Source organism: Eptesicus fuscus, chromosome 7 (genome assembly GCF_027574615.1).
Source record: "Eptesicus fuscus isolate TK198812 chromosome 7, DD_ASM_mEF_20220401, whole genome shotgun sequence".
NCBI lineage: Eukaryota > Metazoa > Chordata > Mammalia > Chiroptera > Vespertilionidae > Eptesicus > Eptesicus fuscus.
This window is the reverse complement of record NC_072479.1, coordinates 103769556-103794630: the sequence shown is the minus strand read 5'-3', so window position 1 is coordinate 103794630 and position 25075 is coordinate 103769556. Positions and strand designations below refer to the sequence as shown.

Below are 25075 nucleotides of genomic sequence, written 5' to 3'. Positions count from 1 at the left end.
CCCGCCCCTTCTCTGCCTGGTGCAATCAGAATCATCCTTACAAGTCCGCTCAGGCCCGCCCCTCCCCGCCGAGACCACGCCCCTTCCGCATCGACTCACCAGTCCTGCCTGAGGGTCCGGCTCTCCAAGGTCTCTCCTCCCAGGCCCCGCCCCTACCGGATCTGCTCCTCTCAGCCCCGCCCCCCGGCGCCCGCCCCGGGTTGGCCCCGCCCACGTCTGCCCCTCCCAGGCCCCGCCCTATCTAAGAGCCCCTTCTAGACGCGGTTCAGGCAGCCACATCCCGGGAGTGTGCCGGGCGCGGAGCTGCAGCCATGGCTGTGGCCGCTGAGGGCGCCCGCAGGAGGGAGCGCGTCCTCTGCCTGTTTGACGTGGACGGGACCCTCACGCCCGCTCGCCAGGTAGGGGCCCGACGTTCGGAAGCTGCGGTCGGGAATGTCACGCGGACACCCGGAGGCCGAGTGTGGGGCCTGCAGCGGCGTGACCCCGACCTCTGAGACCGAGTGTGCGATGCAGAGGTCCCCGGCCCCTGGCTCCCGGGGACCGCCCGATACGAGTGATGGACACTCGGGTCCTCCTGTCACAACCCCCGAGCGTCCGCGCCCACCTTCTGCCCGCGATCATCCGAGCTGGGTCGATTCTGGAGGGAGGAGGCTGCAAGCAGGGACCTAGCTTCCCTCCCTCCCCCCCTGCCAGGCTTCCGCACGCCGGGGCTTGGTTCTCGGACGCCCCCGTCTCCCCAGCCGCGCTCTCCCCGTTTCAGCGCTAGGACGCACGGGTAGCCGGAAACTGGCGTCTGGACCCAGGGTTTCAGATGGGGCTTGGAGCGCATCCAAGGGCCATCTCGTGGGAGCAAAGGGGCTTCGGAACCATCCCACCCGACCTTTGCGGGTCTGGGCCTGGGTCTAGTTTCTCAAGCCACTCTTCCACTTGACTGCCCACCCGCAGCGGTGGAGAGGAGGGAGGGCTTACTATACTTTTCCGTGGAGTAACTCTGCCCACCGGAGGTGAGAGTTCCCAGGCCCGACGTGGTCACATTGGGGGTATTGTGGCGCTGGGAAGGTGGGGGTGCAGTTCTTTTAAAGGCATCTCACCATATTTATTCTCTAACCTCTGCTCCATACCCAGTTTTTATCCCTTTGGATTTCACCCTGGATGAGCCTCCGGGCCCATCCTCACCGGGCCTCTTTCTAGCCTGCCCTCCAGGCTGGGGCCAGAAGGACCAACTACTAAGGGTTCTAGAGGGGGGAGCCAGTGGGCGGGGTTACTGGGCAGAGGCCGATGGGAACACAGGTCTTAGCTTCCTTCCCCTTTTAGGTCCTGCAGTCCCCAATTCTCTCCCCTGTTGGAAGGCCCTGGCTTGGGCCCTGGGGGCACCGAGAGGAATCTGGCCTCCCTGCCCTCCGGCAACTCCCTGCCCTCTGGCATCCTCAGGGGTGGGAGAAGATGATAGTGGAGGGAGCGTGGCCGGTCTAGGAACAGACCCCACCCTTTCCTCTTACTCTTTGCTCTCTGACCCAACAGCCTAGACTAGAACAGTGTGTTCGTGCTGTCCAGCTATGTTATTGTCAGACCCTGTCCTTAGTGCTTTTTAAAAGTTAACTTTTAATTATGCAAGTATTCATAAATGCATTCTCTTGCAAAGAATGACAACAACAGAGAAGGCTGAAGCCCCCTCTAACTCTGTCAGGATCCAACTCTCTCCCCAAAGTAACCTGGTTGTCTATTGTGTGGCTTCTTCCTTCCAGGTCTTTATCTGGATCTCTGTTTATCCAGAGGAAATAGTATACATTGTTTTATGAGGCTTTTTTTTTTTTTTTTTTTTTTTTTTTTTTTTTACTAGTTTTTTTTCTATCTTTTATTTTATTTTATTTTATTTTTTTTTTAATTTCTTTATTGATTAAGGTGTCACATATTTGTCCTCATCCCCCCATTCCCATCCCACCCCTCTCCCCACGCATGCCCCAATCCCCTGTTGAACTTAACCGTTGGATAGGCTTATATGCATGCATACAGGTCCTTTGGTTGAACTCTCCCCCTCCCCCCACCCTCCCCCTACCCTCCCCTATCCTCCCTCTGAGTCCCGATAGTCCGATCGATGCCTCCTTGCTTCTGGTTCTGTTCTTGTTCCTCAGTCTATGTTGTTCATCATTTCCTCTAGATGAACGAGATCATATGTCACTAGATATATACTAATAAGAACTGAATGTGAGACGAGCAATAATATTTATGCTGACAGGCAAATGAATCAATCTGTAGCGAGCTTCCCCCTGGACCAACAGTTCTTTTGAGACCCAATTTCGATGTCCAGTAGTTCCTTATGTGTACATGTCAGCACTGACCCCTCAGCTCTGGATGGTGGACAAATGGTGGTAATGGAGGTCCAACTCCCTCTGGTTTGGTCTCGGCCGAACCCAGGGGCACGGCGTCACCCGGACTAAGGGGCACGTGGCCTCATCCATACCCAAGGGGCGCGTGGTCTCACCCGGGCCTGGGACCCAGCCTCACCCGGATGGATCCAGGGGCGCACGGCCTCACCCGGACACAGGATCTGGCTTCACCCGTACCCAGGGACGCTTGGCCTCTCCCAGACCCAGGGGCACGTGGCCTCACCCGGGCTTAGTTGCACAAGGCCTCACCTGGATCCAGGGACACATGGTCTCTCCCGGACCCAGGGACGCTTGGCCTCTCCCAGACCCAGGGCCACTTGGGCTCACCCGGGCCTAGGTGCACGAGGCCTCATCCGGATCCAGGGACGCATGGTCTCACCCGGACCCAGGGACGCTTGGCCTCTCCCAGACCCAGGGCCACTTGGGCTCACCCGGGCCTAGGTGCACGAGGCCTCACCCGGATCCAGGGACACATGGTCTCACCCGGACCCAGGGACGCTTGGCCTCTCCCCGACCCAGGGCCACTTGGGCTCACCCGGGCCTAGGTGCACGAGGCCTCACCCGGATCCAGGGACACATGGTCTCACCCGGACCCAGGGATGCTTGGCCTCTCCCAGACCCAGGGCCACTTGGGCTCACCCGGGCCCAGGGACGCTTGGCCTCTCCCAGACCCAGGGCCACTTGGGCTCACCCGGGCCTAGGTGCACGAGGCCTCATCCGGATCCAGGGACGCATGGTCTCACCCGGACCCAGGGACGCTTGGCCTCTCCCAGACCCAGGGCCACTTGGGCTCACCCGGGCCCAGGGACGCTTGGCCTCTCCCAGGCCCAGGGCCACTTGGGCTCACCCGGGCCTAGGTGCACGAGGCCTCACCCGGATCCAGGGACGCATGGTCTCACCCGGACCCAGGGACGCTTGGCCTCTCCCAGACCCAGGGCCACTTGGGCTCACCCGGGCCTAGGTGCACGAGGCCTCACCCGGATCCAGGGACACATGGTCTCACCCGGACCCAGGGACGCTTGGCCTCTCCCAGACTCAGGGCCACTTGGGCTCACCCGGGCCTAGGTGCACGAGGCCTCACCCGGATCCAGGGACACATGGTCTCACCCGGACCCAGGGATGCTTGGCCTCTCCCAGACCCAGGGCCACTTGGGCTCACCCGGGCCCAGGGACGCTTGGCCTCTCCCAGACCCAGGGCCACTTGGGCTCACCCGGGCCTAGGTGCACGAGGCCTCATCCGGATCCAGGGACGCATGGTCTCACCCGGACCCAGGGACGCTTGGCCTCTCCCAGACCCAGGGCCACTTGGGCTCACCCGGGCCTAGGTGCACGAGGCCTCACCCGGATCCAGGGACACATGGTCTCACCCGGACCCAGGGACGCTTGGCCTCTCCCCAACCCAGGGCCACTTGGGCTCACCCGGGCCTAGGTGCACGAGGCCTCACCCGGATCCAGGGACACATGGTCTCACCCGGACCCAGGGACGCTTGGCCTCTCCCAGACCCAGGGCCACTTGGGCTCACCCGGGCCCAGGGACGCTTGGCCTCTCCCAGACCCAGGGCCACTTGGGCTCACCCGGGCCTAGGTGCACGAGGCCTCATCCGGATCCAGGGACGCATGGTCTCACCCGGACCCAGGGACGCTTGGCCTCTCCCAGACCCAGGGCCACTTGGGCTCACCCGGGCCTAGGTGCACGAGGCCTCACCCGGATCCAGGGACACATGGTCTCACCCGGACCCAGGGATGCTTGGCCTCTCCCCGACCCAGGGCCACTTGGGCTCACCCGGGCCTAGGTGCACGAGGCCTCACCCGGATCCAGGGACGCATGGTCTCACCCGGACCCAGGGACGCTTGGCCTCTCCCAGACCCAGGGCCACTTGGGCTCACCCGGGCCTAGGTGCACGAGGCCTCATCCGGATCCAGGGACACATGGTCTCACCCGGACCCAGGGACGCTTGGCCTCTCCCAGACCCAGGGCCACTTGGGCTCACCCGGGCCTAGGTGCACGAGGCCTCACCCGGATCCAGGGACACATGGTCTCACCCGGACCCAGGGACGCTTGGCCTCTCCCAGACCCAGGGCCACTTGGGCTCACCCGGGCCTAGGTGCACGAGGCCTCACCCGGATCCAGGGACACATGGTCTCACCCGGACCCAGGGATGCTTGGCCTCTCCCAGACCCAGGGCCACTTGGGCTCACCCGGGCCCAGGGACGCTTGGCCTCTCCCAGACCCAGGGCCACTTGGGCTCACCCGGGCCTAGGTGCACGAGGCCTCATCCGGATCCAGGGACGCATGGTCTCACCCGGACCCAGGGACGCTTGGCCTCTCCCAGACCCAGGGCCACTTGGGCTCACCCGGGCCTAGGTGCACGAGGCCTCACCCGGATCCAGGGACACATGGTCTCACCCGGACCCAGGGATGCTTGGCCTCTCCCCGACCCAGGGCCACTTGGGCTCACCCGGGCCTAGGTGCACGAGGCCTCACCCGGATCCAGGGACACATGGTCTCACCCGGACCCAGGGATGCTTGGCCTCTCCCAGACCCAGGGCCACTTGGGCTCGCCCGGGCCTAGGTGCACGAGGCCTCACCCGGATCCTGGGACACATGGTCTCACCCGGACCCAGGGATGCTTGGCCTCTCCCAGACCCAGGGCCACTTGGGCTCACCCGGGCCTAGGTGCACGAGGCCTCACCCGGATCCAGGGACACATGGTCTCACCCGGACCCAGGGATGCTTGGCCTCTCCCAGACCCAGGGCCACTTGGGCTCACCCGGGCCTAGGTACACGAGGCCTCACCCGGATCCAGGGACACATGGTCTCACCCGGACCCAGGGATGCTTGGCCTCTCCCAGACCCAGGGCCCCTTGGGCTCACCCGGGCCTAGGTGCACGAGGCCTAATCCGGATCCAGGGACGCATGGTCTCACCCGGACCCAGGGATGCTTGGCCTCTCCCAGACCCAGGGCCACTTGGGCTCACCCGGGCCTAGGTGCACGAGGCCTCATCCGGATCCAGGGACACATGGTCTCACCCGGACCCAGGGACGCTTGGCCTCTCCCAGACCCAGGGCCACTTGGGCTCACCCGGGCCTAGGTGCACGCGGCCTCACCCGGATCCAGGGACACATGGTCTCGCCTGGACCCAGGGGTGTGTGGACTCTCCCAGACCCAGGGGCGCTTGGCCTCGCCCATGCACGGGATCCAGCGTCATCCGGGTCCAGGGGCACTTGGCCTCACCCGGACCCGGAGTCCGGCCTCACCTGGACCCAGGGGCATGTGGCCTCACCTAGACCCAGGGACGTGAGGCCTCACTTATACCCAGAGGCGTGTGACCACACCCGAGCCCAGAGGCGCGCAACCCCGCCCGCACCCGGGCCTCAGCGGGGCCCCGTCTTCCCGATCCCAATTCCTGCCGGTCAATCCCCCCTCAGCAATTCCCCTGGCCATCCTTCCAGAGCTCCAGTATGGCTGCTGCAGAACTCGTCAGGCGGCGGCTCAGCGAAGCTCCGGTGCACCCGGTGCATGGCGGTGGGCCAGTCTGGCGTCGCTGCGTCGGCCCTTGGGTCTGCATCGGTGGCCGGTCGCCGAGCATGCGCACCTGGCCGCTTCCGGGGCGTTGAGATTCTTGACGGACTCAGAGGTCAGCAAGCGCGGAGTCTCCCACCCCATGTCTCATAGGGGCTCGTCTGTCCGTGCTTGGCTGCCAGTGGAGCCGTCCCCTCAGCCGGAGACCGCCGGGGGAACTGTGCCGAGCACGTTCCAGGCCGCTGTTGTATCGCCTGAGCCATAGTTCTTTTGTGTCGCCTGAGCCGTAGTTCTTAAAGTGTGGTCTTTGGGTCACCGGCATCAGCATCATCCCACATACCCCTCTTTTATTCTAGTTGTATAGCATCTACTCAGCCAGCCCTATGGTGGTCTTGGATGGTGTCTGCTCTGCTCTCTTGTCGTAGTCTCAAAGTTGTTGTGGTAGGCAACAATCAGGCTTCCGCCCTATGCCTCCATCTTGGTCCTCCTTTGTATAGTTAAGTCTTGATTGTTGTTGGTGTCACTGGGGGGCTCTCTTTGTCTATAAAGGAAGAGTTGCTGTGTAGGAGACACGTTTATGGGCCGAGTCTTGGTGCAGCAAAGCTTTGGCGCTCACTGAATATTCCCGTTGAATGTGTCCCTTATGCACGTGGTTGAAATCTGGTGTCATCTCCCACAGACCACTAGATGCCCTCGTTTCTGGGTCTCCAATGGGGTGTAGATCAGCTACTGCCTTAGGCACTCAGCAAGGATTACAGCAAAAACTGTAGTTTCTTCCTCCTGTCTGAGTGGCCCTGGAGCAGTCCGACTAGAACAGCAGATCATCTGGTCCGCTGCCAGAGGGCAGGCCACCCACATGTATAAGCCGTTGCTTGGGGCGCAGGTGTGCCTGCAAGACTTGCGGGGCAGGTCTTCAAAATGTGCGGGGCGGGTCCCAGGGCGGGGCGGGGTCTCAGGGCGCCAACAGGCTATGGTGCGGCGAGCCGCGATGTCTGTGAGTCTGGTCCTTCTGCCTTCCACGTATCTAAGTCCCCTCGTTCCGCACTCCAGCGCAGCAAACACTGATTGCTGGGCGCACCTCCGCAAGAGTCCCGCCTCTCCCCGCGGGCATCTGGGTCTCCCGGGGTTCGCCAGAAGATGGGTTTCAGGGTGATGGAGAGCTAATCTCCCTTAGGTTTAGAACAAAAGCCCCTTTCCCCCGCCACCAGCCAGACCCACGCACCTCCACACCTCATCCCCTCCGATTTCGCTGGGTGCGAGGCAACAGAACAGCCTTTAACCTCCGCCGCTATCTTTTTCAAACTTCTCAATTTGTACTTCTTAATCCCTTCATTTCAGTCAACTCTACTGAAGTCTAGCGCCGCTGGGAGGTGCACGGAAAGGGCGCCCGGGCCTCCGTCCGGTGCGCGGTGCGCGCGTCCCGCGGAACCAGGCGCGCGAGGGCCGCGCGGCTGGGACGGGCGCTGGGCGGCCGCCGAGCTCCAGGCACCGCCATCGCCGCGTTCCGGACGTCGCCGCCGCGGCGTCCCCCCAATTTATACTTCTTAATCCCTTGAATTCAGTCAACTCTACTGAAGTCTAGCGCCGCCGGGAGGTGCACGGAGAGGGTGCCCGGGCCTCCGTCCGGTGTGTGGGGCGCGCGGCCCGCGGCACCAGGCGCGCGGGGGCTGCGCGGCGGGGACGGGTGCTGGGAGGCCGCCGGGCTCCGGGCGCCGCCGCTGCGGCGGCGTCCCCAGCGTCCCGGGCCGGGTGGCCTGCGGGGGCGGCGGAGTTGCGAAAGTGAGTGAGTTTCCCAGGGTTTCGCCCGGAATGGGGTTCAGTGCAATCGGAGCCGGCGCTCAGCGCACTCCGGAGCCTTTATCTCCTTCCTGCCAGTGAACTCCGGCCAGGTCATCAGCCGCCCCCTCCTCTCCGGTTCCATCCTCCCCGCAGGCGCGTGTGCTCGTGTCTCCGCCCGTTTCTCCATACCTCAGGCTTTTACGGCTTCCCCGACTGTCCCCGTGGCCTTCTCCTTCTCCCCAGCTGTGGGCATTTCAGTCCACCAACTTTCCTGTGGTTCTGGACGATGTCCGTTCTGATCTCTAGTTGTATTTTTGAAATTGTTGTGCCCGGCTGCAGGTTAGGTGTTTAACCTATGCCGCCATCTTGGTTTCTCCTATGAGGTTTTTTTTAAAAAAATATTATCATACATCATACTGTGTGTGCCTTCTTGCAACTTGTGTTTTTTTTTTTAAATTGCTTTTAGAGAAAGGAAGGGGGAGAAAGACATTGATTAGTTGTTCCACTTATTTATGCATCATTGATTGATTCTTGTATGTGCCCTGACTGGGCATCCAACCAGCAACCATGGTGTATCAGGAGGATGCTCTAACCAACTGATAACCAGCTGAGCTGCTCAGCCAGGCTTGCAGCTTGCTTTTGACAACAAGCATGTCTTGGGACTCTCATGTAGGAAGTACAGGTCTGCCTTATTCTGCGTCACCGCAGTATATTTCAGAACAGGTGTGTGCCATTCTCTGGTTGACAAGCATGTATGTTGCTTGTAGTGTTCCACTATTCTAAACCATACCCCAATGAACCTCCATATACACGTGGGAAAGAAAAGTGGAAATTGGGGTATGGGACCCACGCATTTTAAGTTTTAATAGATCTTGCCATATTACCCTCCAAAATGGCTGTACCAATTCACACTCTGCGTTTGAGGGTGTCTGTTTCCTCTGTGTCACCATCCACTCTTGATATTATCAGCTTTGAATATCGGACTGTTTGAAAACATGGATTATAACTCATTAGCTTGCATTTCTTTGATGGGTAATCTTTCCACCTAATCGGTGGCTAGTTAATTGCTTGACCCCCTCCAGGTGTTGCTACTGTGATCCCCATTTTATAGATGGGACAAAGAAAGGCAAAGCCATTTGCTCAAGATCGTTTTGTTGTGGAGGGACTTGAGCCAGAGTCTGAACCCAAGTGCATCTGATTGTTTTAAGGCCTGTGTTCTAAACCTTGAACTGCCTCAGATCCAGGTGGAACATGGGCCCCCCGGATTCTGAGCACTGAGTGGGGGCTGAGTGGAAGCCCCAGCCATGCTGACAGCCGAATCTTGTGCTTCCCTGCCCTGCTGCAGAAAATTGACCCTGAGGTGGCTGCCTTCCTGCAGAAGCTTCGAAGTAGGGTGCAGATCGGTGTGGTGGGCGGCTCGGACTACTCCAAGATTGCCGAGCAGCTGGGAGAGGGGGATGAAGGTAGGACAAGCAGGCCAGAACCAGCTCCAGAGTCCCATAAGTGGGCGGGTGTGGGTGTGGGAAGTTCGGGAGATCCACAGACCCCATCCTGTTTCTGCAAAGAAGTAGAGGGAACAGCCAGATGCTTCCCTCGCTGTTTCAGCAGCCATGCCGTGAACACCTCCCGTGAGCCTGGCACTGTTGTTTTGGAGAAACATCAGGGAACGAAGCAGGCAGAATCCTGTCCTTATGTGGTTTATATTCTCAGTTCTTCCTGCTGAGTCTCGATTTCCTCATCTTTAAAATGGGCATAATCAGTAATGACTGCCATTTGTTGAACATGGCCATGCATTAACTTCCTTTCATTTAATCCTCACAACTCTGCTTCGGGGTGGACATGACTATCCCATTTTACAGAGGAGGGTTCTGATGTCTCTCGGGAAGTTTTTGGACCCAGAACCCCGGTTCTCAGCTGGGTTCCTGATCTTAGCTCAGGCAGCTGCTCCAGCTCCTCAGACCAGAAACTTCCTTGAATTTCCCTTCTCCCCACCCACTTGCGCATTCCATCAGCCAGTCCAGCAATATCTCCCTGTGTCCACGTCTCCATCTCCACCACCCCACCATTGTCCAGGTGACCTCCTCCCACCTGGACCCGCAACAGCCTCTGGCTGTGTCCCTGGGCCTCCCCACTTCTGCCTACGCATCACTGCTCAGGGCACCAGAGCTGGAAACTCTCAGGCAACCAGCCCTGAGGACACAGCCGTGGCAGCTGTAAAACAAAACCAAAGCCCCAGTGCTGAAATGCCGCCCCCTGCTGGGCAGTCCTGGAAGGCTACCAGAGGAGGGAGCCGGGTCTTGGAGGAGTGGAGGGGGCAGGGGGGAAGGGCATCCCAGGCAGAATGACCTGCATGAGCAAAGCCTAGAGAGGAGACTGGCTTGTTGGCTTGTTTGGAAGAAATCACAGCTGCAGGAAGTGAGAAGTATGGAAAAGCAGGTTCGGGTGGAACAAAAGGTCTTTGAATGCCAAACCAAGAAGTGTGAGCTTTCTCTCTCCCCTGGGCTCTGGGTACCTGGTCTCACGCTCCCTCTTTCTCCCCTGGCCTCTCCACGTCCCTAAAGTCATTGAGAAGTTTGATTATGTGTTTGCCGAGAACGGGACAGTGCAATATAAGCATGGACGACTGCTCTCCAAGCAGGTCAGTGCCCCCTCCCCCCCCCCCCCCCCGGGCCTTAGCCCAGTTCACTTTGCCCCAGAGAGACAGTCCTGGGTGGCGGGGGCGGCCCCAGCCCACACTCAGAGCCCCGTGTCCCTTGCCCAGACCATCCAGAACCACCTAGGGGAGGAGCTGCTGCAGGACTTGATCAACTTCTGCCTCCGCTACATGGCCCTGCTCAAACTGCCCAAGAAGCGGTGAGTCCGCCCGCCTGCCCGGCCCCTCCTCTCAGTTCTGGGCCCGAGGAGAGAGGGGTAGGTCTCCCCGATGGGACCTGGAGATGCTCCGGCCCTGACTCTTGGCTGGGTGGGTCCTTGTCCCCTGTGAAGTCCAGGAAGAGCTGGATTGAATTCAGGGCCATTCTCTCCTTCTCTCTGCTTCCTGCCCGCCTCCCACCCCATCACCACAGTGGCACCTTCATCGAGTTCCGGAACGGCATGCTGAACATCTCGCCCATCGGCCGGAGCTGCACCCTGGAGGAGCGGATCGAGTTCTCCGAACTGGACAAGGTGCCCCGTTAGGCTGTGGGACCTCCGCCACGGCCAGCGTGGTCTTCCCTGAGGACCAGTGCGAGGGGGTGGGAGGGAGTGTTCTGATAGGACCAGGCCCTTTAGGCACCTACCACGTGTGCATCTTCCCGGCATCGCTGGTTCCGCCCCGGGAACCCACATGGCCAGCAACTCGTTTCCTAAGCTCACACCTTCCATGGCCCCCTTGCCAACTGGGCGCTGACCCGGCCTCCTCCCGGGGTGCCCTGAGCCCTGCGGGGTCTGCCTGGCTCGGGCCCACCTCCTCGGCCTTCTCTCCGATCTGTGCTTGGAACAGACCACGGTCCCTCTCCCTCCGGACGTGCCGCTCCTGCTGAGCTTTGACTTGCGCTTTGCCCGCCGCACTCAGGAGGCGCTCAGCAAACGAGGCCGCGGCTCGGCTGGTGCTGTGGTCCTGCCGGCCTCCTGCTGACCCCCCTCTGAGCGCCCCTGCCGCCATTCACAGGTCTCCACAGGCTCTCCGCTCCGCGCTCCTGTCTGGTGTCTGAGCCCCGTGCTTTGTTGAACTGGCAAAGCTGACCGGGGGGGGGGGGGGGGGGGGGGGGGGGGAGTGGGCTCTGGGGCTGGGACTCGGACTGCCCTCTCCCCTCAGCCTCCCTCCTTTAGCCTCCACTCCGAGCTGTCCTTCAGAATGCCCCGCCCGCCTCCCACTGGCAGGAGCTGGCACTGAGCTCCGTCACAGACCCTCCGGCCCGGCTCTGCCACCGAGGCTGGTGACCTTGAACAGGCGCAGCCCCTCTGAGCCCCCGGTTCCCATCGGTCCGGTGGGGCCTGCTCTCCGGCTGAAGGCTTAGTGAGGTCACTGAAGTGTGCCCAGCCGGGGCCTGGCCCGCAGCCTCTGAGCCCTGGTCTGCTCCCTTCCCTCCCGCAGAAGGAGAAGATCAGGGAGAAGTTCGTGGAAGCTCTGAAGACTGAGTTTGCCGGCAAAGGGCTGAGGTTCTCCCGAGGTAGGTCCGCGCCGCGGGGGGAGGGCTGCGAGCCTCCTCCCACCCCTCAGGGCCCGAACAGGCAGGGCTCCATACGCTATGGCCCCCCAGTCTTCCCCACCTAACCCTAGTCATCCCCGCACCCCTTCCCACGGCGTCTGCTAGCGAGTCCCGGGCCCGGCTCCGGAACGCTCCCGGGATGACACTGCTCACGGCGCTGGCCTGCACTGCCCCCTCCCTCCACACCGTGCCCCTGCTCAGAGCCCTCCGGGGCTCCTCACTCCTCATGAAACCCAGGCCCCAGGACCGGCGTGCCCTCCCCCCGCCCTCTCTGGCCTTCTCTGTCGCTGGGACACTGCACGCGTTTACCTGCCTCGGGACTGTGCTTGCTCCCCAGCCATCACCGCGCTGGCTGACCTCTCAGCTGTGTCCCCTCCTCAGAGAGGTCTCCCCCGACCCGCTGGCTAGGGCGCTCACCCCGCCCCTCTGCACTCCTGCTCTGCGGTGGGCCGGTCTGGGACTGCTGTTCTCCCACCTGGATCGAAACTCCCATGAGGACCCCTGTCTGTCCCATGCCCCGGGCCTGGGCCTCAGTAGCCACTCCAGGGCTGTTGGATGAGATGAGGGATGGAGGGCCTTCCCCACGCTCACCGTGAGCCACTCTGCTGGCTTTGTGCCCCCGACCCTGCAGGAGGCATGATCAGCTTTGACGTGTTCCCTGAGGGCTGGGACAAACGCTACTGCCTGGACAGCCTGGACCCGGAAAGCTTCGACACCATTCATTTCTTTGGGAACGAGACCAGCCCGGTGAGTGCCTCCGCCCTGGTCCCGCCCGCTCCGTCACCCCCAGGTCAGGCCAGGACACGGGGTGAGAGAGCAGGCCTCTTGGGAGACTCCCAGAGAACAGCCAGTGCGTACCAGCCCATTACACAGATTGCAAAGCTGAGGCCCGGAGCTGGTTGGACACTCGCCCCTTGTCACACCGCAGGCCAGGGCAGACCCGGTAGAGGCCGAGGAGGAGGCTTTCTGGGTGTTGTGAGGGGGCAGCTCTGTCGGGGCCAGTGTGGGAGGGGACCCCATGCCAGGGTAGGTGCTGGTCCCCAACCCTGGGCACCGTGTCCAGACACCACCCTGTCTGCCTCCTGTGTGCAGGGTGGGAACGACTTTGAGATCTACGCCGACCCCCGGACGGTGGGCCACAGCGTGGTCTCCCCTCAGGACACAGTGCAGCGGTGCCGTGAGATCTTCTTCCCGGAGACAGCCCACGAGGCGTGACCGCCACTTCCAGAGACCTCCCCGCAGGCCGCACGGCGCGGCGCCCTGGCCCTGGTGCCGGATGGTGCCGGCCCCCCTCCTCTGGCCCAGGACACCTGCTGCAGGGCCAGGGTCTGTGCGGCGACTGCCCCCCGCAGCCGGCTCCTGGTGGCTGGCTCCGTCCTGCACCCCGACGGCCCTGGCTCCAGCTGCTGCTTGTACTTCTGAACAGAACGGGTTTTTGTCTACACTGGAGGCGGCGTGTGTGAGCGTCTGTGCGGGACAGCCGCCCGGCCTTCCTGTCCCAGCCGGGGAGCGGAGCAGCGGGGAGGGTGTGTACTTGTGAGAACGTGATCACAAATATTAAAGTTCCCAACAAGGCGTGGCGTCAGTTCTGTCTGAGTGGGTATGGGCGCAGTCGGGGCTGTGACAGCCACCTCTTTGCACGGTGGCAGGGACTTGCCCAGGTCACACAGGAGGCAAGGAGGGTGGTTTGGGGTGCCCTCCCGCAGCCCCTTCCCCGGGACCCGCACAGACAGGCATCTCTGGGCCAGGCTGAGTCACAGCTGAGGGTTTATTGCCAGTGTTCGGAAGGACGGGAGCCCGGGGGGTGGGGGGCCTCAGGAGGGTGTGTGACTGGACACTGGGGTGTGAGTGACAGAATGCCACTGACCTCAGCCACCCAGGTGGCCCCAGGGCTGATGTCCCACATCCCCCTTGCCAGTGCCTGAAAAGGGGGGTCTACTCACAGGACAGGGGGCCTTGGGGGGCTCCTAGGGGTTAACCTGCATCAATAAACCTGCCCAGGAGGCCAGGGGGTCCTTGTTCCCCAAGGAAAGGCCTGGGGCCTTGCCAGAGCGGCCCCGGCTCAGAGTGGGTGTTGGGCTGGGCCGTTCTCAGGTGGGGGGCTGCCAGCCCATCTCAGCAGCTCTGAGCTGCCAGCCTCGTAAGGACTGGGGGCAGGGATGGGACACATCCCAGCCGGGCTCCACCCTGGAGCCTTGGGGCATCTCCAGGGCTGGGGATCCTAGGCAGTCACTGACCCTGAGGTTGGGCATCTGAGCCGTTGACACACAGACCGGCTCTCCGCCCGTCCGGGCAGCCCTCCCGTTAGCCCCGTTCCAGTCCCCACCAGACGATGTGCTCTGGGAGGCGGGCACGGGGGGAGGAAACCCTCCTTCCTGGCCTCCTGGCCAGGCCAACCCCCCACCCAAGAGTGAATGCATACAACACACATGCACACAACACACACACGCACACACTTTAAGGGACGGACAACAGGAACCACAGCTCAGCCACTGGCTTGGAGGCCGGTGGGAGCCACGTCTCGGCTTTGGGAAGAGGGTCCAGCAGGGGGTGGCAGGGCTGGGGGTCCCCCAGGCTGAGGCTACTCCTGTGGGTGCCCCCGCCTGGCCCTGCCTGAGGGGCTGTGTCCACCCACCGCTGGGTCCTCACCAGCCGCCGTGCTGAGCACGGGCAGAGCATCAGTGGGGCTCGTGAGTCAGGGAAAGGGGAGGCCTAAATCCAAGCTGGGGGGACGTCCCCCCGACTCCGCAGACCCGCATCTCCTGGGGAAATGGAGGCAGCAAGACTCCGCGTGGCCAGGGGAGAAGATGGGACCTCAGTTTGGGGTTCACAGAGCCACTGCCAGGCTGAGGAGGAGGGACTGGCCAGCCAAAGGAACCCCAAACTGCCTTCTGCCTCAGGCCCTCTCCCGCCTCCAGTGCGTGCTGAGAGCGGGAGAAGGCAGGCTGGCCCGGCCACCCGAGGAGGGCCGGCTGGCCACCTTTCACTACCTTTCCTTGCCGGAGGCTGGAGGCCCCCAAAGTGCTCACGGGCCTGGCTTCTGAGGGCGGGTCCCGGCCAGCACTGGAGCCCCGGGCCCAGGGGTGGGTTGAGTAACAAGCAGAGTCCGGCCGGGCCAGGGCCAGAGGCCCAGGCTGCGGAGAAGCTTGTCCCGGCAGGGCCCGGGGTGCCCCCGACGCCCAGCCCCAGGCCTGATGCAGGCTCTGGAGGTTCAGTGGACACAGGACAGGTGGGCAGGGGCGAGAGGGCCTGTGCCAGTGTGCCAGGGAGGGGAGGAAGGAGAGAGCGGACAAGCAGAGAGGGCAGGTCGGAGGCCGCCCCCTCGGTCCAGCTCACACAACAGTCACAGGTCACGGGGCTGGATGGAAGCACACGTGCAAGACAGACAGACAGACAGACGTGCGCACTGAGGCCGCCTGGGGGACCGAGTCAGCCAGTGCAGTGGGGCATGAGGCCTGCCCACCTGTCCACCCTGGGGGGCGCCCCCCCAGCCTAGGAGCCCACGACCTGCCCGGACCACGTCTCGTGGGGCGTGTGTGGGGCCAGCTGGGTGAGCACCACCTCCACGGCCTGGAACTTCTGGTTCTTGGGTGGGATGGGGCACATCTTGTAGGTCACCTCGTCACCCTCCACAGGGACGTAGTCCCCCTCGATGCTGGAGGCAGAAAAGGGGCGTCAGCCCAATGGCAGCCTGGCCTGAGGACGGCCTAGCCTCCCTCAGCATCTCAGCCCCAAATCTGCAAAATGGGAAACAAACTGCCCCCTCCTCTGTGTTGTGGGGGGTTAAGTGAGATGTGAGGCTTAGAGGGTCTGTGACCACCCCATCATGCCTGGCATTAGGGCTGGGACACAGGCCTAGCCCCCCTTCCCTCCCTGCCTGCTGCAGGCCTTCCCCTGCTCAGCCAGTGGCTCCTAGAGCTCGGCTTCTGAGGGCCTCTCCCCACCTGGCCCAGCCCTCCTCCTCCCACACATCCCAGCCCCGATGGGGTGGGGGGAGGATGCCAGGAGCAGGCCTCAGCCAGGGAGGGGAGCCAGCGGGGGTGGGAGGGGGCATTTCTTATTTCTTGAGGCCCTGCTGGGACACTGCGGCCAAGAGCAGGGCGAGGGGAGGGCCTCACTGAGGTGGGCTGGGGGGCAGGACTCACTCAGATACGTGCACGAAGATGTCCTCTGACCCGTTCTCAGGGGTGATGAAGCCGTGGCCTTGTGAGCGGGAGAACTGCTTGCAGACGCCCTTGAACACGGGGCCAGCCGAGGCACGGGCTGTCCTAAGGAGAGGGCAGGGGGATTGGAGCTGGGGCCTAGGGGTTCTCCGGGCCCCCACAGCCTCCCCAGGCCAGAAGCCACACACAGTTATGCTGAGTCAGTCCTTCCATCACCCCACTGAGAGAAAAGGAGACTGAGGCCCAGCGAGGGGAACTGGCTCCCCCTGGCACACAGCAAGTGGGTCTCGTGACTCCCAGCCAGCGCCCCTCTCTCTGCACAGCACCCCCACTCCTCACTCTCTCCCGAAGCAATGGCATCCCTTTCGCTCACGTGTCACGCACCCCTTCTCCATTCATTAAACATCTGCTCTGTGCCTAGCCGTGGGGTGGACACAGGAGTCACTCAGCACTTGCCATAAAAAACTCCTTCAGCCAAGCCAAGTCAGTCTCCCTGTGGGTCCCACAAAGCCCCTCCCTCATGCACCCCAGCCAGTAACTGTCCCCAAAGGCTCACCCCACGCCAAAGGTCAACCCTATGCCTCCACTTTTGCCCAGGCTGTTTCATCCTTCCCCTGATATAGCTTCCAAACTCAGCTAAGACGGCATCTTCCCTGATGCCTCATGCGGGTCCTCACTCCCAGGCCTGCTGGAGGGAGTGAATGGTGGACGAATTCCCTTTGAATTGTATGCAGCCTGTGGGATCTAATTCATCACTGGATCCCCTGGTCAGGAGCCCAGTAAATCTTGGTGGAATGAATGAACGAACGAATGAATGAATGAATGAATGAACGAACGAACGAACGAACACTAGCAGTTACTGGAAAGTTCATACACAGCTCTCCTGTCCTTGGGAAAGAAAACAGGGGCTGGAGAAGGAGGGGACAGAAGCCCAGGTGAGGGGCAGGTACTCACGCCGAATACGTCCTGGTCCGTTTGGTGGGCAGGGGGCTGGGCAGGTCCCGAGTTGAGACACCGCCCCGCTCCCAGACCCTGCTGCCCTCCCGGTGGAAGGGGAAGGTGGGCCAGACTGGGGACTTGGGGGAGTGGAGCGGGGGCACGACTGGGGGCGATGTGGGCTCCGAAGTCATGGTGGGGCCAGCGGGAGAGCCTGGTGGGCTCCCAGGCCCAGGGGCCGGTGAAGGGCTTCGGTGTCCTTGAGGGCAGGGCCCGGCCTGGCCCTGCTCAGCAGCCTCAGCAGCCACAGGCTCCGTCTGGAAGGGGAAGAGAGAGGCAGAGGTGAGTGTGCTCCCGGACGGGCAGCGGCCGGACACCGAGCACAAGTCTGGATGGCTGGGCCTGCCTGCCCCCGTCACCGGGTACTCATGGCCCTTCTTGACTCTGTTCTCACCAAAAAGACAAAACAACCACACAACCTTGCTCTGGGCTAAACTGTATTCCCTGACAAGTCATGTGTGGAAGTCCTACCCCTACCCCCCAGGGTGACGGCATTTAGAGACGGAGCCTTTGGGAGGCCGCTAAGTTTAGATGCGGTCAGGAGGGTGAGGCCCCCATGAAGGGGGTTAGTGTCCTTAGAAGAGACCTTGGAGCGCTTGCTTCCTCTCTCCCTGCCATGTGAGGAAGACGAACCTCAAAGTCCTTCCAGCTTCAAGTTCAATTCTCTAACGCGGGGGTCTGGGAGGTGGGATGGGTACAGTGGCCAATGATGGTCGGGAACCCAGTTTGGCACAAGTGTCGGCAGTTTCAAATGCCCAGATCCGGGTTTGAATCTCAGCTTTGTCGTTTGTAACTTGGTGACCTCAGTTCCAACATGGTGGGTGGTGTGTGGGCTCTGGGCCCAGATGGCCTGGGTTTGGATCTTGGCTTCTCTACCTATGGGCTGTGAGGCCTTGGTCAACACTCTTAACTTTTGACTCCGTTTCCTACTCTGTAAAACGGGGGTAGTGCTGGTGACTACTTTATAGAGAGGTTCCTGTGAGGATCAAAGGACTGCTACACACTTGGGACAGTTCAAGGGCATGGTGAGCTCTTGGGAAGGTAGAGCTTTTTCCTTAGCCCCATGTCTTCCTCTCTAAAATGAGACTGAGAACACTTCCCATGCAGGCTTGCTGAGGACCCAATGGTTTAGTGCAGTGGTCGGCAAACGGCAGCTCGCGAGCCGCGGTTTGCCACTCTGTTGACTAATGAGTTTGCCGACCACTGGACTAGACTAAATGTTACTGTGTAGTTGGAAGCTGTGAGGATTAGGCAATTGTGGCATATTGTGTGCAAAGAGGTAAAGGGTAGTATATGACAGTGGTCGGCAAACTCATTAGTCAACAGAGCGGCAAACCGTGGCTCATGAGCCGCATGTGGCTTGCAAGCCGCGGTTTGCCGACCATTGGTTTAGTGTATGTGACAACATCGGGCATCTTGTTTTGTTTTTTATATATATATATATATATATAATTTTTTTTTAATTGATTTTTTACAGAGAGGAAGGGAGAGGGACAGAGAGCTAGAAACATCGATGAGAGAGAAACATCGACCAGCTGCCTCCTGCACACCCCCTACCAGGGATGTGTCCGCAACCAAGGTACATGCCCTTGACCGGAATCGAACCTGGGACCCTTTAGTCCGCAGGCCGACGCTCTATCCACTGAGCCAAACCGGTTTCAGCGAGCATCTTGTAGATACCCAATACATTGCTACTATCAATGCTAAGCAATAGAAATTCCCACACCAATAGCTGTGTCTAGATGACCTTGAAATAATTCATCCTATATTTCCCTCTACCGAGGAAGAGAACATAGTTTCCGTCCCCATTCACCTACCGGCCCACCCTCCCCCAGGGTTGGGAAATATTGGACCCCAAGAGGCGCTGCCGTGGAACCCGGGCCGGAAAGGCGCCGTGTACCAAGCCAGGCTGCTGACTGAGCCCGGGCCAGACAGCTGCCACCTGGGCCGGCGGGCGGGATGCCTGGATGGGAGAGCGCCAGCTCAGCTGTGTGTTAGCGACTGCGCTTGGGGAGCTCTTCCACTGCCTCAGCTTCCCGATCTGTACAATGGGACCGCTAAACCCCCTCGCCCGCACAGGCTATGGGGGGGCGTGGCTAAACTGGGAAATATAAAGATTATCCGGGGTCCATAGTCACGTGGGTGTCAGTGGATGGGTTCTCCGCCTCCTCATCCCCATTCCTTCCCTCCCCCGCTCCCTCTCCCAAATGCCCTGGGGTCAGAGGTGAACCCCTGAGCTGCACGTCTATTTCTGGTCTCCATATTGCCCGGCCCCCAAATCTGGAGTTTCTGGGGAAGGGTTTAAGGCTTCTTTTTTTTGTTTGCTTGTTTTGTTTTGTTAATCCTCACCCAAGGATATTTTTTTCCATTGATTTTTTTTTTTTTTTTTTTTTTAGAGAGAGTGGAAGGGAGGGAAGGGAGGGAGAGAGAGAGAAACATTGATGTGAGAGAGACACATTGATTAGTTGCCTCCCACATGAGTCCCAACCGGGGCTGGGATCAAACCTGCAACCCGGGTAGGTACCCTTGACTGGAAATCGAGCCCACCACTCTTAGGTGTGTGGGCTGACGCTCTAACCACTGGCCAGGGAAAGGCTTCTTAGGGGTCCGGAGACCAGGAAGCCCCCGAAACACCGCATGGCAGGACGGGAAGAGCGAGGAGGCACTCATTCAACCCCCATCACTGGAGCAGGCCCCTGGCGGCTGTTCAAGGTCACACAGCAAGTGGGGTGTTTCTGGGTCAAGACAATGAGCTGGCTCTGCCATCGCTGGGGGTGGAGGGGAGACTCCCTGCTCCCCAGCAGCCAGGCGAGCTGGAGGGGAGGGAGGGGGGCCCTCGTGGCCCCTCAAGCTGAGGTCGGGTCTTTCTCTCTGAGCTCACTCCAGGAGGCAGGAGTGGGCCAGGTTGGGCATTTTTATCCCCATTTTAGAGAGAAGAAAACGGAAGCTTCAAGGAGAGAAGCCATCGCACGAAAACTTGTACCCGAATGTTCGTGGCAGCGTTCTTCGTAATAGCCAGAAAGTGGAAACAACCAAAGACCCACCAATTGGCGAGCGGATGAGCAAACATTGTATGGCCACATAGTAGGACGCTATTCAGCCAGAAGGAGGAGGAGGTGCTGATGCGCACGGCATCACAGATGAACAGGAAATCACTGTGCTCACGGGAGAAGCCAGAACCAGAGACCACGTAGCACGTTTTACCTCAGCTATACAATCACCACTGGTCTGGATGACTCATGAGGGTCAGTCTAATTATCCTCTGAAGTTGTCAAAAATACATGCATAGGCCCTGGCCAGTGTGGCTCAGTTGTTTGGGCACCGACTCCACGCACCAGGAGGTAGCTGGTTCGATTCCCAGTCAAGGGCACATGCTTGGGGTTGCGGATTCCGTCACAGATGGGGGATGTACAGGAGGCAGCCAGCTGATGTTCTGCTCTCACATTGATGTTACTCTCTCTTTCTCTTCCTTTCTCTCTAAAAACCAATAAACTATTCTTTAAAACACACACACACACTCACACACACACAAAACACATGCATAAGTCATGGCCGGTTGCTTAGTTGGTTAGAGCATTGTCCTGATATGCCAAGGTTGCGGGATCCAACCCCGGTCAGGGCACATATAAGAATGAACCAAAGGCCCTAACCAGTTTGGCTCAGTGGATAGAGCCTCGGCCTGAGGACTGAAAGGTCCCAGGTTGGATTCCGGTCAAGGGCATGTACCTTGGTTGCGGGCACAACAGGAGATGTGCAGGAGGCAGCTGATTGATGTTTCTCTCTCATCGATGTTTCTAACTCTCTATCTCTCTCCCTTCCTCTGTAAAAAATCAGGAAAATATATTTTTTTTAAAAGAATCAACCAATGATGCATAACTCCCCTCTCTCTCTCTCTCTCTCTCTCTCTCTCTCTCTCTCTTTCTGTCGTCAATCAATAAATAAAATTTTAAAAATACATGCATAAGTGAAACAAAACTGATAGCCAGGCACCTGGACAACAGAACAAGAGGAGACAGCCCCCGTCAGAGGCCCAGGCCAGAGGGGAAGGACAGACAGGTGACTAGAACTCTGTGTGGGAAATCCTAATGCGGCTACCAGTATTGATTATCAACCACGTGCCAAGTGGGGTGCCAAGCCCTCTGAGCCCCACTTCCTCATTTAGTCCTCACAACCACACTGTGTGATAACTGCCATTATTACCCCCATTCTTCAGAAGGGTAGACTGAGGCTCAGAGAGGTCAAGGGGTTTGCTGGGGTCACACAGCCGGTCAGGGGCAGCACATTTGCAACCTGGAGACATTTGGGGGTATAGATTCAACCCCTGGCAGAGGAGGGGAGGGAGGACCAGCAGGTCCCCGGAAGCCCCTGCTCTCCCTGGAAGAACTGGGGACTCAGGGCTCTATTTCTGGCTTTGTGCTGACTCAGACCATGACCTTGGGTGAGTCACTTGCCAACACTGGGAAGCTTAAAAACAACGCCCCCAATAAAAACGAGCCAGCCTGAGCCCCCGTTGTGGAGAAGCAGACAGGGGAGGGACGGACATGATGGCCTGAACAGGGCAAGGGCAGGGGACACAGGATGGCAGGGGAAGGGCTTTCTAAATGTTGGGGTCTTGTCCATGCTGAGCCCCAGCAGGGTGAGGGGACAGCCTCAGGACCACCAGACAGGTCCTCCGCAGCCCCTCCCCCACCCCAGCCTCCCAGATGCTCCTTAAAATACATCATTGCCAAAGCTGCTCCTGCAGCTGGAGGTGACCTAATTAAACCTGGTTCTTCCCCGCACAGCGTGTGCGTGTGTGTGTGTGTGTGTGTGTGTGTGTGTGTATGGGGCTGCCCCAGCCAATACTTGAGTGTGAGACCCTTTCAGTCTTGTCCTTGTCATGCTGCCTGGGGGGGTGCTGTGATTAAGGCTCTGGGCATGCTGGGCATCAGGGGGGATGGGGATGACAGAATGGGCACCTCGAGAGCCATGCTCACATCCCAGCTCCGCCAGGCCGTGTGACCCTGAGCGAGTCACTTTCCCACTCTGAATCCCCCTCGAGAGAGGGACAGACAGGACAAGATAACACGGGAAGGGGCTGAGCTTGAACTCCAGTCAGCATGACCCAGAGCCCTTGACCTTTCCAGCGCCCGTGCCACTCATCCTGGTGACCATCGTTTCACTGGCTGGGGGCAGAGGCAGAGCCCCCCGCTGCTTTTTGCTCCCCATCTTGCTGCTCTGCTTGGACTAAGGTCCCAACCGCCTCCAGCCCCCTTTGCACCAGGCTCTTCCTGGTCATGCTCCTTGGGACCAGCTCAGCCAGGCCCTGAGCGCCCTCTGCTGGTGCCACTCTTGGGTATCTACCTCCAGACCAGCCTTCAGGTGTTCCCTCCCCACCCACCAGCCGGGAGGAACCCCTCCATGGCCAGTGGGCATCCGGGAAGATTGCCCACCTGTCTCTCTCCAGGCCCAGAAGCGGCCTCTCCCTGTGTGCAGCCAGTTCCTGCTTCCATCCGCCTTTTTTATTTTTTATTTGGAGGATGGGGCGGGGCCGGTATGGGAACGTAGATGTTTCAGGAAATGAAAGGGGTGAGGCTGGGAGGAGAAACATCTAGAATGTGAAGGACCCAGAGGCTCTGGGATGGAGGCAGGTTCGGGGACCTGGCTCCCATCCCCCAGGGGTCTGGAGACAGCCCCTTCCCAGGGAGAGGCCTCTGCCAGGTCCCAGAGGCTGCCCACCCCCACCCGGGGCACATCCCCCGCCCCCCGCCCCTCTCCCAGCGGACGCAGCAGTTCACACTCTGTTTATTATTGTTCTCTCTGCACCCCCGCCCCTCGCCCGGGAAGAGCCTGCAGGCTGGCAGCTGGGCAGGAACCCTGTCTCCCTGTGGGCGCCGGCATCATCACGCCTTATCTCCGCCTGGACTCCTCTGCCAGGGTCAGGCCACTCGGGGGACGTGGTACCCGCCCAGGCTGCCCCAGCCCTGTATCCCACCGCCCCTAGCTTATCACCCCTGCCTTCCAGGGACTGCACCCCAGCCGGGTGGAGGTCAGAGCCCCAGCTGGTGAGCAGGGGAGAGAAGTAGCCTCAGAAGAGGCAAAAGCTAGGGTGGGTGAAATAATAGCCAGGGCCACCCCTCCAAGCCAATTAGCACAATTATTCCCATCGCATTGGGAAGCAGCAGCCAGGATCAGACAGCTGCTCCTCATCCAACTGGCGTCTGCTGCAGACAGTCCCGCCCCGGCCCCAGCCCCGGCCCCGGCCCCGGCCCCAGGCCCGGCCCCAGCCCCGGCCCCGGCCCCAGCCCCAGCCCCGGTCCCAGCCCCGGCCCCAAAGGTCCCAGGGAAAAGGCCCACTATGTTCCCTCCTGCACTTGATGTTTGCATCTGGTAGGAACACGATTATTTCCATTATTTCTCCAGTCATTTCCCTCCCTGCTTCTTAGGAGGCTGCGGCTTGGCAAGTGCCTGCTGCCCTCGGCCTCTGGAGCCAGACACCAGTCCCAGACACAGACGCGCAGACACACGCCGTCTCACCGGGAGCCACACCGCCTCAGCTTCCCTTGGGGACCGGGGAGAGGGAGGGAGGGGAGAGGGCAGGGTGGGTTCCTCTACACACCCTCCCAGATTCCCTCCGTAAACTGAACCGGGCTGGGCCAGCCCCAGGGGAGGGACCCACCTTCCCAGCCTCCCCCGCCCCCTCCCCATATCTTACCTCCCTCCTGCTCCCCCGCCAAAGCCAGTTTCTAGAGCTGGTGCGGCGAGTCCCCATCCAGCCCCGAGCAGCCCCTTACCTCTCCCCGGCAGCTGAGGTCGGGACTGCCTCCTGCGGCCGGCTCAGCACTCGGCCTCTCCCGGCACCTGGAGCTGGGCGCGGGGGCCGGGTCTGAAAGATGTGCCGTGTGTGTGAGCGTGTGTGTGTGTGTGTGTGTGTGTGTGTGTGAGCATGCGGCACCTCAGCCCCTCACTCACTCACACACGCCTCCCCCCTGACGTCAGGAAGAGCAGGAGGGCGGGGCTGGGCTGGGAATGTGTACTCCCGGCTTAAAGGGACCCGGGCCCGGACACCACCTCCCAGTGAGTGAGTGAGTGAGTTCCCAGCGTCTCCCGGGGCCCTAAAGCGTCTTTTTTTGGAAAGTGGCGTTTATTGCCAGGCCAGGGTGTAATTTGCCCTGCCAGGTGGGAGGAGCTGCTGAGGAATGCAGGGGAGGAAGAGCTGGGGCAGCTGGCACTCCTGCCAATTAGAGAGCAAGTGGGGTGATGGGTGTGCGTGTGTGAGTGTGAGTGTGTGTGCTGGGGGGCTGCGCAGTTGGGGGTGAGTCTGGGAGGATGGAGGCTGCTGCAGCAGAAAGAGCCCCAGAGGGTGCTCCAGACAAGGGGGTGGGGGGAGCTGGGGTCTTCAGTGTCCCTGCCGGCTGAAGCTGTGCTCAGGTCTGTCCCTCCACTGACTCTGGGATCCTTGTGAGCGAATGCATGTTGGCAAGTTACAGGAACTCATCTCTTTCTCCGTGGGCCCTTGAGGTAGTTCCATGGAACTTGAAGAGGACCCTCCTAGGGGAGGGAGAGGTTTACCACGCCCCTCTCCTTCTCCCCCCGCCACCCTGCCCTCCACCCCAGCTTGGGAGTCTCTGGAGAGACCCTGGTTTCCACATCTGACAAGCCGGGTGTGAATCTCAGCCCCGGCCCTTCCAGGCTGTGTGACCTTGGGCAAGTCCCTTTCATCTCTGATCCTCCACAACTTCGTCTGTAAAGTAGGGAAGAGAGGGCTGTTGGAAGTTCAAGGGCAGTAAGCCCTGGGCCGTATGGGGGAGGGGGGCTCCACGAGGGTCTTCTCCTCATCCCTCCTCTCAGCCTCAGCTTGGAAAGAAGGAGTAGACTCAGGACTACTGAGGCAGGCTGGCATTTTCAAGTCTTACTAAAATAAAAAGGAGGGGAGTTACAAGAGAAACAGTTGTGACAAATACAAACAATGCATAAAAATAGCTAGGAAGGTGCCCGAGGGTGTCCCACTTGTCAGGCAACCTGCTTTGCCCTCGTTTAAAACTCACAACAGCCCA

General features: G+C 60.5%; 2 protein-coding genes across 3 annotated transcripts; one reads left to right on the top strand and one right to left on the bottom strand.

The window, feature by feature from the left end:
- The first annotated feature begins 240 nt into the window (after positions 1-240).
- On the top strand, positions 241-13455 carry PMM1 (phosphomannomutase 1). 2 transcript variants are annotated; one of them, XM_054719573.1, is made up of 8 exons: positions 241-398; positions 9036-9153; positions 10252-10328; positions 10452-10543; positions 10756-10855; positions 11766-11841; positions 12512-12627; positions 13039-13455. In XM_054719573.1, exons 1-8 carry the CDS (start codon positions 312-314, stop codon positions 13093-13095), a joined length of 723 nt encoding a protein of 240 aa, XP_054575548.1. In that variant the 5' UTR covers positions 241-311; the 3' UTR covers positions 13096-13455. The 2 variants fall into 2 exon arrangements, with proteins under 2 accessions (XP_054575548.1, XP_008142791.2); XM_008144569.3 differs by having other exon boundaries at positions 12973-13455.
- Positions 13456-13639: 184 nt separating this feature from the next.
- On the bottom strand, positions 13640-23955 carry CSDC2 (cold shock domain containing C2). The gene is made up of 4 exons (XM_028149916.2): positions 23813-23955; positions 16998-17296; positions 16026-16148; positions 13640-15535 (listed from the first exon to the last, which is right to left on the bottom strand). Exons 2-4 carry the CDS (start codon positions 17171-17173, stop codon positions 15373-15375), a joined length of 462 nt encoding a protein of 153 aa, XP_028005717.1. The 5' UTR covers positions 17174-17296; positions 23813-23955; the 3' UTR covers positions 13640-15372.
- Between the last annotated feature and the right edge of the window lie 1120 nt (positions 23956-25075).